We start from the raw sequence: 12,305 nt of genomic DNA, 5'->3' as shown, positions 1-12,305 counted from the left end.
CCCATTGAGCAAAAGCTGTAAAGTTCAAATTACTCAATACAAAGTAGAATATGCCTATATTTGTGTAACCTGGACAAGACTTTGTACAGGAGCATTATTTTTAACCTTGTTTCATGTGTACTTACCTGTTATTGCGCAATGTGCTTGTTAATTCCAACCTGCACAAGAAATAATGAATATAGGCTAACACATATTTAAAAAATGAATCATGCTAATTATTTTTAAAAGATCCTTCTGTGGTTATACCAGATTTTACATGCTTCACATTTTTTTTTGTATTTGGTAAGACAGGCCTCAATGATACACATTTTAAAAAAAATCCAACCTTGTGTTTTTTTTCATACAGATAGGCACATACAATGTTTACAAATATGAAAAATATTTTTCTGCCTTACACTAAATATCTAAAATAAACACATCAACAAAAAGGAAATGGGTCTTACTGTTACACTACAGGAACAAAGTCACAATTAACAATTTTTTTTTGGGGGGGGGGGTAAGAAAAATATTTTAACAACCAGTTTCTAGCACATGGTTTTATGATTTTATAACTTTCTCTGACTTTGTCAAACTGTGGTGAACTTAACAGCCAAAAATAAAACAGTCTGGAAAACATTGTTATTTAGAAATGCAGAGAATTACAAAAATGGCAGTGCATACCAATTTATTCTGATTTTTTTTATGCAAAGAACAACAAAATTGTTTTCCCCTTTTGCTCAGCATTCATATGCAAATCCCCTTATTTGTCTGCAGCACATACAGTAATGCATTGTAAGACTGATTTCTGACTGTTCTCTCTTTATGGTACCTGTATTCACAACATTATACCAAACTAGTCAAATATTACTGAAGAGCAAAAACAGCCCATACTGAGACATAACTTTCTTCACAGAAAACATTCTACTGTATATGCACAACTTTAATTATAATACTCTACCTCTAATCTATACATACTCAAGGCATCACAATGAAAGATGTCAACTATTCACCGGTTTTCATTTTGTTCAAAAAGAACACCACTGCAGCACAACAACAGAGGTCTCATTTCCTTCAGAGGAACCATTACCTGCCATCTTTGCTTACAAAAAAATTATGTTTTCTTTCATTTGTTAATGGAATAAAACAATTGAACACCACTTAAATGAACAATGGTTAACATCGGTAAATACATACATAGATGTCATAGTTCAAGGGTCTCCAAAACCTGTTTCTAGAGAGTCACAATTATTGATAGCAGTAAATCCGTCCAATTCAAAGACCTCTGGTCCATTAGGTCTGAATAGTACTCAGGAGTTAGTCCTAAATAATCTCTACATTACTTTTTAACTATTAATTCAATGGTGATATATAACACTTTCTGGATTGGGGCTTTCCGTGACCAGGGTTGGAGACACCTGCTGTAGTGTTATTTTACAGCTGCTTATTTTTTAAGCGAGGTCTACCTTGAAGTATAACCTGCAGAAGGTTGCAGGGAAGCCTACGAAGACAACTGTGCTTGAATGAAATAATGAATCTTGAATCCTGGAGATTGTTTGGTTAAAACTGCAAAATTTTCACAGCCTCCAACCAACTTCCTAAACAAGAAACATACTATGGCCTTGTGCGTACAGCCTAATGTAATGCTACTTAGGGCAGAATATGTGAAGGACCGCACTTTTCCCCTAAAATACCGCACTGTTTTTGCTTCTTTGCCCTTACTAAGAGCTGTCAGCCACATAATGGAGGCTGCCTGTCATCAGTGGGCTGGGATGCAGCTTTGTGCACGTTCCCAGGCTATATAAGCTGATTACTGAACTGGTAGAAGAGGGGGGTGGCAAGAGAGGAGAGGACAAGACTGAACAGGAGAGTTGGCGGGAGAAGCCACTGTGATGAGACCTGGGTGAGAAGACCATCACCACTGACCAAAATCCCCCAATATGGGTTTAAGCATTTGTATGAAGGTTGGTAATCAGCCTACTGGGGTGAATGCTTTTTTAAGCACTGTATTGCCACAAAACTATAAAGCGCTTTAACCAGTTATGATGAGACAATACATATGTTATATCCTTTGACTTTGGGCAGAGTTGCCACAATATATTTAGAACAACACTACAGAAAAACGTCTGGGATTGAAAGGCCTTGAGAACGCACTGCACTGGCATTGTCAAGATCATTGTGGGTGTTTTCATACACAGATATGACCGCCTGACATACTGTACATTTAATGAAACTTATTGTTAATTTTTTATTTAATAAAAAACTATATACTCAGGTCCAGGTGGATTATGTTTATTCAGAAGTTAAGATGGAAAAGATAGACTTGGCTCTGTTGAGTGCATTTGAAAAAACAACAAAGGTCAAATATTGATTTATTTGTGAATTCCATCACCGATTATTGTAAAACATATTCTACAGGCCATTAGGATGTTATATATACAGTACTTATGTTTAAAAGGAGATCATCTACTTTCTAAAGGTATGTGCATGTAGCACCAATGATGATCCCTAAAATAGATATCAAACTGGGGACTAGCTTCATTTTTGGATAGTGTACTGATAAGCTAAACTCTGGATGGCCAATCCAAAGGCCAGATCTGCTCTCCTTAATTGTTTACATTTTATATTTATGAATCATAGGAAGCATCCAGAAATTTAGAGACTAGTAATTGGAAATTACTGCATAGCAATATATATAATATACCTAACAGTGATGGGGCCCTGGGTATAATTCTGCACCTAGGGTGTTATCTGTGTGGAATGTGTATGGTCTCACTGTGTTTTTGTGGGTCTCCTGCTCTGATCTGTTTTCCTCACACAGTCCAGAAACATACTGATAGGTTAATTGGCTTCTGGGGAAATTGGCCCTGATGTGAGTGTGTGCATGTCTGTGTATCTGCCCTGTGATGGACTAGTGTCCATTCCAGGGTGTACCCTGCTTTGTAGACATTGTTTGTGTAACGAACAGTTCTTTCCGGACCCTATGCGGACGACACAGTCCGACGGAGTGGGGGGAACACTAGGGAAACGTCATGCAGGAATACGGGGCTGAAGACAGGGGGGCGTGTCCAAGGTGCGCTGGTGCACGGGGAAGGTGTGGCCGAGGCGAACAATCCGAGAGAGTAGTCCTTAGGGATAATCCAAAACGGAAGGGTAAGTCCAAAACCAGGAGATCCATCAGAACAAGTTAAAAACCACGAAGGCCGGGTCGGAACCGGCGGACGGGGAACAGGAACGGGAACGGGAACAGAGGTTAAAACCTTAACGGGACCAGGCGCCTCCTGGTCCCGGACTCGCACGATATGGAAATCAGATGCAGAGCCCGGATGAGCGTCAGCGCCTGGCTTTTAAGGTGGGCTGGGAATAGGGAACAGGTGCAGAGAATAAAGTCTTAGTGAAAGGGCTGGAGCACCCTTAAGGAGGGGGGACTATAATCGTGACAGTTTGCCAAGATAGTTTCTGGCTCCCCTGCGTGCTTGCATTGCAAAAAGAGGTTCGAAAATGGATGCACGTATAGCTATTTTGTTGCTATATTATGTTGCTTTTTCTGTATATCAGTTCATTAAAAAACTCCACAGCAAGCAGAAGAAAAACAGCATGGGTGGATGCCCAAGTACAGAGTATTTAAACACTCTGAGTGGTGCGGTGACACTGTAGCTAAGGATCTGTGCCTGTGGCTGGAAGGTTGCTGGTTCAAATCCCACGGCTGATAGAGGAATCCTACTCTGTTGGGCCCCTGAGCAAGACCCTTAACCCCAACTGCTCCAGGGGCGCTGTATAAATGGCTGACCCTGAGCTCTGACCTCATGCTTCTCTCCCTGTCTGTGTGTCTCATGGAGAGCAAGATGGGGAATGCGAAAAGACAAATTCCTAATGCAAGAAATTGTATAGGGATAATAATCTTTGTAATTTACCAAACCGCTTTATACCATACAGTGTCACAGGAAGCAATGAGCGCAAGTGCTAGCCAGTCATATATGGGGACAATTTGGAGGCCACGGTAAAGGCCGAGGGGGGAAATTTGGCCCAGACACAGGGATAACTCCCTACTCTTATTGAGAAAGGCCCGGGGATTTTAATGACCGCTGAGAGTCAGGACCTCGGTTTAACATCTCATCCAAAAGACAGCACCCACTATTGTACAGTGTCCCTGCCACTATACTGGGGCATTAGGACCCACACAGACTGCAGGCACCCCCCACTGGTCCCACTAACACCTCTTCCAGCAGCAACCATAGCTTCCCAGGAGGTCTCCCATCCAGGTACTGACCAGACGCCACCCTGCTGAGCTTCAGTGGGTACCCAGGGTGATATTGGCTGCTGGCACAGAGTATTATACTAAATAATAACAGCATGAGTTAAAATGCTTCTGTCTCATATCGTCCAGATTATAAACTATTTTGTCAAAATGGAATGTTCGTGTAGAATAATATACCACCAATAATACAGCATAACTACAACAACAGCACTTGATTATGTTTTCCTGTCATTTATACAGAACAAATAATCTTGTGTTATCTGATGCTATTTGCCAAACTACTCTAAAATCAGTAACATTATTAACATCATTAACAATTTTCAGCTTGGTACAGATACGTACAGTATGTCGTGTCAAATGCTAATTTGTCATGTTGTTAGAATATTCTTTACAATGTTGTCACAAGGGGTGGCATGGTGCAGTGGTTAGCTTTGCTGCCTTGTAGCTCTGGGGCCCTGGCTCCAGTTCTGGACATGGTGTGTTATCTGCATGGAGTTTGCATGTTCTCCCTGGGTTTGCGGGGGTTTCTTCCTGTTGTTCCAGTTTCCTCCCACAGTCCAAACACATACTGGTAGATTAATTAGCTTCTAGGACAGCTGGCCCTGGTGCGAGTGTGAGTGTGTTTGCATGCATCCTTTGCTTGTCGGGTTAGTAGTTTGAAGATGGATGGAAGTTGTCACATCTATAATATAACAATAACACAATGCTAAAGCAATGTTCACTTGGGATATTGTTAAATTCTGTCACCTTAATAATGTGTATAACATTATTATACACATTATACATAATGTGTATAACACTGACACTGCACATAGACGTTTAGGAGACAGAAGTAACGACATCTAACAGCATATACTATACACATTTTAATATAGAGAGCCCTGGAGTTATGTAAGAGCTTGGTTCTGGAACCTGATCTGTAAATCGAATGTTAAATAAATCAGAAGACTAAGAATTTTAAATTTACTACCGAGCCATTTGTTTGTTTACTGTTACTGTATATACTTTGATAGTAGTTAAATCAGGTAAGAGTGTCAGCATGCGTAGGCTGCAAAGGAACAAGTAAAGGCTTATTATAAAATGTGTTATTTTGAGTTGAGCAGTACATAGGACAAGTAGGAGAAAAACCTACTACTATCAATGTAACAAGTAAGGGTTTATTCCATGCTGAAAAGAGAAGAAAGTAAATGCAAAGTTTTGGCTGTGGAGCCTTCTTTAGGTGTGAAGAAGTGTTTCTTTTCTTCTCTTTTCAGCACGGAATAAACCCTTACTTGTTACATTGATAGTAGTAGGTTTTTCTCCTACTTGTCCTATGTACTGCTCAACTCAAAATAACACATTTTATAATATTGTATCCTGGCATAAAATGAGTCATTTATGGATTAACTAGATTCTAGAGAAATAATTTACAGGGGTTTTACATAAAATTGGATGTTACATATCCCAGGGAGTGCATGTACAGTAATTTAGGATTTTGTAACAACTTTATACAGTACAGTACCTAACATACTCAAACTCTTCCATACTGTATGTTTTACATACCTTATCATGGTGTTTTCTTCAACATTACCTAACCACAACCTTCCAGCAACATTTTAGAAAAATGTACATTACAGTCACAATATTTCATTTCTTCCAAGCTTGATGAAAATTAATGCATTTGATCAGGTGGCATTTGAACTGTAATGCACTTCCTTAAAGGCTATAACAGGATTTGACATCCAAAAAGGACCTACATGGCCTCATTTTGTTTCTTATTTTGGAGTTCAGTATATCGGCAACATAAAAAACACTCTGACACTCCTCTACTCTTTGAGTAAAAGTAAATCAATAATACAAAAAATGTATTACAATAGGTGAGAAAAGCCAGTGCCTTCAGAAATACAACAGCTGGACATTGAGCTCAAACCTAAAACAACTGATAAAAAGCAGACCTGCGTGCGTAGAACAGAAAAAACATTAAAAAATAAATACATTTTAAAAGGCTCCGAGTGTAAATGAGGAGCATTATTTTACATATTTTAATATCACAGGTTTTATTGAGACCAAAATAGTAAACATTAATTTTCATGTTTTCTTACAACACTGCTATAAGTTGTGTGCTTAAATTACCAAATGATAACAGAACAGAGATTACTTTGTTCTAAACTTGTTACTCTACTGCAGACATACTCAATGGTCATAAATAATGGTGTGGATCACACCGCTAATTTCTTTACTTCAATTACTGACAAAAGGAAACAAAACAACGAGTTAAAAAAGCAAGTAGTTGTTGCATTTTATTTATTCATATTCATCATTTCATTAAACAAGGCATTAAACGGGGATAGGGGTGATGGGCATCTAGATGTGAGGCACTTAGGTTGCGCGAAAGGCAGCAGTCTCGAATGGCGACATGCAGTGATACCTGAAGGTGTAATTTTGGCCGTGATTATTGTCCCAGAATTCTCCAATGTCCGTCTTGCAATAAACGGCAAAGTGGACTGAGGAGCTGGGGTCCAAGAATGGGGGTGTGTACATCGTGAAAGAAAACTTCTCACCGCAGGTAGTACTGTCTTCGCCTGGCACTGGTACGGCTTGCGCGTCCACAAACGACAGCCAGTCATTGAAAGTGTACCTCACCCCTATTTCTCTTCTACTGCCAAAATGAAGCACTCTCACAAGCCCTCGGATGTCAAAATGAGTGACCGTCACCTTTTCCAATGCCACTTTGTTTTCTTTCACTCTATTTTCGAAATCGGGTGACTCCACGGGGTGTTTAAAAGTAGGCACCAAGCAGTCCAATGTCAGGCTGGCCTTTAATTTGTCACAGAGATCGCCGAGAAGCTCCCTGTCTTGTTGAGGAGGGTAGGTCTGTAACCTGGAGAAAACTTTGGATGGAATATGCGGGTCATCCGCAGCACTGAAGTGCTTCACACTGGCCAAACTGAGACCCAGCGCATCTGCAAACTGAACCCTTTTCCTGCAGCTCTGAGAAATCTCATTGAACAAGGTGGCTTGGTCCGGATAAGCAGGCAGAGATCTCGCCCTCCTTCTGTCTTTTAGGAAAACGTCTTGCTGATCCAAGTGTGCAAAACCGTCAGCATGTTTACTGCAGATGTCTGACGGCACTTCTCCGCCCCCCTTTTGATTGCTGTGTTCCACGGCTTCAGTCCGGAGAACGGACCCTTCTGCAGTTCTCGAGTCGGACGTATCGATGAACTCAGTTTTGTTTGTATCCATGAGTTGTTTTCAGTGCAAGCGAGTGCCCGTTTAGGGGGGAAAATTGCTCTGACTTATTGTTGCTTGCCCCCCGTGTTTTTAAGAATATCCGGAGAGGTCCGGGAGAACAAGCTGCCTGTTGCTGTCCAGCATCAGCTAGTTTTGTGGTGCGTCACAGCAACGTAACTTAGAAACACAATATTACGGAAATAACCAAACCAAGAAGAGACACATCAGGCAACGGGGCAAACAGCACGTACTGTACAATATTATAGGCTTATTATAATAGTGACAGTAACCTATGGCTATTTAGACATAATATTGGCGAGCATGACTTTCGAAATTGAAATTATACTGTAAATTCTATTGGGGAGGTGCGAAAGCGGGCGGGTTCCAAATAAAAAAGCAGTTTAATTCCACACTGCGTGGAATGCGCTTTCTCTGGGCGCTGCGCTACATGTACTATCCAGACAGCGAACAGAAGGATCCATTTTGGTATGCACCCACATACACTAATTGCACACAAGAGAAGACATAAACTCTTAACTGTCATTTCCTGTCCTCAGTACAGACCATATACAGTTTTGAAGTACAGTACATACAATATAAGCTTGATCCTGTTGCGTCTGACATGGGACAGCTGTTTGGAATAACGCTGTCAATCCCAACAGGCTTTATATTTTTTGTTAAGTATTGTACTTCGTTGTCCATATACTATACCATTCACTTTGGCAAAAATCACCGTTAGGGTAAACGTCTGCGTATGCAGCGATGACATTTAATTTATAACAGGGATAGCTTTACCGCATTGACATGTTTTATCATCCCTGTCATTGATTTGCATTCAGTAGCTTTTGTTACGCTTAAGCCTTTCACTCGTATCTCGTTGTTTAAAAGTAATTATTGGCTAACTATAACAAAAAGAACATGACGAAGAACAAGATATTTTGCGTAAAAACGTTTTTTATTAAGTCAACAGATAACTCAGAAGTTACCAAATGTTACGAAAGAATATCGGATAGTTTACCTTTTAACAATTACTGACTTAGGCCTGACCACAATTCTAAAAAGCGTCGAATCGAAAACTTTAAGTGGTTTTGAAGCACCAGTGTTTGTGTTTCAGCAGTAGTACTGCATAAAACCCTTGATGTACTGGAAAATACATAAAAACTTTTTGTCAAAGCTACTGTACTTACAGCACCAGGACAAAGTCTGTATAACTTGCCTCTAGAACCTTTTCCCCCCTAGATTACTATACAATATGTTGCCTCATTCATACAGATAAAAGGTTATGTTGGTGATATGAATTATTTATTTTACATTCGGTAGACACTCAACAGTTGTTAGAGCATTGTTCGCATTATGCAGTGAGATATACAATCTAAATAATATATATTTACCATTTTAGAGATTTAAACCATTCCACATAAGTAATGTATGTATTGTAATGCAAGTAAGTCTGTGCTTGGATAATAACAAGCAATGCTCAACAGAACAAAATAATGAAAATGGGAAAGAATTTGTAGAAATAATGTCACACACAGGAAAAACAGTTTGTTCTTCATATCACATCTTTAAAATGTTCATGGTTTAAATGGTTTGAACTAAATCATCATAAATTACATAACACAGACTTTACGCATTTAAAAGTTAAATGTACTAAAAACGTCACAAAGAAGGCAAAGAGTGTGCTATCACAAATATCTGTTTTGATGACCAGTGAACTACGCACATATTTGTTTGCTCGTGTACCTGAATAACAAAGCACTGCGGGAAAAAAGCGTGTACAGTATATTGGAGTCCCCGGTCCAAAGACTAACCGCGCTAAATAATGCAGTATTATGTAATATTATTATACTGTAGATCCCGCATCAAAAGCACATTTAACACATGCTTTTTTAACTGCGTTTTTCTGTAAATCCAAGAAACACTTTTGCCTAATAGCATTGCTTAACAGAAATCTGTCTCCTTCTATTTGCAGCAGCCTAACAGAGTGCGACATCGGATATACAGTAGTTGTGTCGCATTGTTGCATATCAGAACTATACTGCCATCGCCAGCTGGAATAAACATTATGATCCTTATCCCCCCCCCCCCCCCCCGTTGTAATGGGTACATTTGGTACTTTTCTTAAGGCTATTCTTAAACCGAGAAACGAAAAGCTATAGATATCCAATACATTGTTTCAAACAGTAAAATTTAAAATTCAAATTAGTATTTACGTTGATAAATTCTGGGCACGATACGCACAGTTTGGTATAATATTTTAATAGTGTATAATTTAATTGATTTTACAGTAGTACAGTAAAATTACCATCTGTTTAGATTAATCAGTGATAGAATAGCAATTATAAATTCAGGAAGATAATTGAATTGAGTTATGTCTCTGGTAAACAAAAATGTTTTATAGAGCCCCTGTTCCACTCTTCATGTATTAGATGAGTCAATATTATCACATTGTAATAAAGGCTGATTTGTTTTAAATTTAAAGTTTGAATTTAAATGTCTTTTTCCCCTTAATTGCATCTGGTGAATAAAACTGACATTTCCTTCCAAAGGAGTGTGCTGTGGCTCCTGTCTTCAGAAAATTTAATGAGACCGCTGTAATAAAACGTCACAAAAACAAAAACTTGTAACAGAGTTTTCAAATAATGGTTCCCGTGAAAAAAGAACTCAAAGAGATTAATTAAAAACAATTCAAAACAAGTAAAAAACTTTGGGAAACAATGACAGCCAATGGCAATGAACAAAAAATACACACTACATGTGGATGATCTTCTAGTAAGAGAATGGAACAAAATCAGAACACAGCGTGGGTCCAATATCAAATCTCCAGATAGTGTGCAGTTGTCTTTTAAATGCAATAAAGTCAGTAGTCTCAAATATTAGGAACCCCAGTCAAGTATATAGACCACAACAGGTAATATTGTGGTCAAGGAGCAGGAGGCAGAGTTTCATCACTTTCTGACCAGGATGATCCCCAGATGTTAATCCTGGTAGATCCTGTGTCTCCTGTGTTTGTAAGCACAGTGTAAATGTCACCTCCACTTGGGTGTTGTAGCCGAGGTGCAGGAACTCTTTGGTCAGGGATTTACTTGCGTCCAAAGAATCAACACTTTCCTTGCATTATTTTGAGCCTGAGACTAACCATTGGGCATTGATTTGTTGGTGCACCTTTGGATTGGGAATCTCCTTTGTACTGTATGTTCCCAGCACTACCTCTCCTTCTGCAGTGTCTTCTGCATGTGAGGGTGGACATACCCACTGTCTGCTCAATTCTGGTGGGAGTGTGGAGACTCCAGCTGCCTGTTAAGCATTCAGTCCCCTCCAGGGACCTTTCTTTGGTTGTTTTGGTATGTACAATGACCTTCTTATTGATAATCAATTCTGCCTGCAGGATGAGTGAGCTTAAAGGCTGATGGATGGAGACTTTGTGTTGAACCTGCACCTCATTGCGCCGACTAGTCTACCCTTTTTGCCAAGATTGCCTCAACCCTGTGTTCATGGTGGCTTGGGAATGCCTATCTCCATTCCTGATGACTGCAATTTGTCCTTTAAAGAGCATGCTAGGCCCTCTTAAGTATGTACGGTCAAAGAAACAAAGTCATCCCCCTTTGTAAGCCACTTTTAGATGGCCTCTAATTCTATCTAACAATAATGTGGCTTAAATCACATCACCCCAAGTTCTACAAGAGAAGGATGGACTGGACTGATGTGGCAGGGTACCATTGACCTGATTTGGCATTCAAGCTCAGTAAAGGTCTCTGAAATGGCACTTTCCCATTGGGGATCCCCATAAGTCCTTTTTAGGGATCCAGGGCTACTAAGCCTTTCCCTCCTCTGCATACTGCTGCCATCTGCTGGAATGGACAGGTTTTGGGAATGGGAAAAATGCAAAATTGGCAACCCCTGTAACAACTGGCATGAAAACGAATTAAATCAAAATGAATTAAAACTGCACTGTTTTTATTTTATTTTTTAACACTTCCATTCAAGTAAGATTGAAAGAAAATAAATAAAATTTAAAATGTAAGCTGAAAGGGCCTGGATTCTTTTCTTTCAGCACTATTTTAGTTTTTTATTATGTGGTTTTCTTCTGTTTGTGCAATGCCCTGTTGGGTTTTTTTAGAAACCTTAGTGCAAATGATTTTTTGTTTCACCCCAAATAAAAATCTGAATCTTACTAATTACTCCATTTTACCATTTTATTTTCTAACTGTTAAAGGAATATTGTCTATCCAAAGGAATTCCATCCATCCATTTTCTAGCTGCTTCTTCCAATTCAGGATCACCGGAGAGCTGGAGCCTATCCCGGCAAGCAACAGGAGCAAGGCAGAGTACACCCTGGGTGGGATGTCTATCCAGAGCAAATAAACAGTTGTATTTAATTTATGTGCCAGAACTCATCTGGAGCACTCCTACAACTAGAGAATGTAAAGCACTTCCAACACCTGAACATCATCAGAGTCACACAGCTTTGATAAACAGTCCTCTTTTATCTTTGCAGTTGGTTCTTACTCAGGTCTGGTGAGCATCCAGGAAACCAGTAGTGTGGTGTGGAGCTGCATACTGAATTTGCTCTTCTGTCGCAAGGACCCTAACACCACACCTTAAGATCTGTTCACTTTATTGGCCATATACAATTTCTTGTATTAGGAATTTGTCTTTTCGCATACCTCAACTTGCTCTCCATGAGACACACAGACAGGGAGAGAAGCTTGGGGTCAGAGCGCAGGGTCAGACATTTATACAGCATCCCTGGAGCAGTTGGGGTTAAGGGCCTTGCTCAGGGGCCCAGCAGAGTAGGATTCCTCTGCCGGCTGCAGGATACGAACCGACAGCCTTCCAGCCACAGGCACAGATCCTAAGC

General features: G+C 39.8%; 1 protein-coding gene across 1 annotated transcript; it reads right to left on the bottom strand.

Moving 5' to 3' along the window:
• Window positions 1-6,241: 6,241 nt before the first annotated feature.
• On the bottom strand, window positions 6,242-7,611 carry LOC148832960 (protein phosphatase 1 regulatory subunit 3G-like). The gene has a single exon (XM_088919388.1). It carries the CDS (start codon window positions 7,454-7,456, stop codon window positions 6,593-6,595), a length of 864 nt encoding a protein of 287 aa, XP_088775514.1. The 5' UTR covers window positions 7,457-7,611; the 3' UTR covers window positions 6,242-6,592.
• Between the last annotated feature and the right edge of the window lie 4,694 nt (window positions 7,612-12,305).

Source organism: Atractosteus spatula, chromosome 6 (genome assembly GCF_055471065.1).
Source record: "Atractosteus spatula isolate fAtrSpa1 chromosome 6, fAtrSpa1.hap1, whole genome shotgun sequence".
Lineage (NCBI taxonomy): Eukaryota > Metazoa > Chordata > Actinopteri > Semionotiformes > Lepisosteidae > Atractosteus > Atractosteus spatula.
Note: the sequence above shows the minus strand (reverse complement) of the source record. Positions and strands in the feature narration are given on the sequence as shown.

What these genes read in the sequence shown, in the direction of transcription:
- LOC148832960 (XM_088919388.1), bottom strand. Translation starts at nt 7,456, where the DNA reads ATGGATACAAACAAAACTGAGTTCATCGATACGTCCGACTCGAGAACT.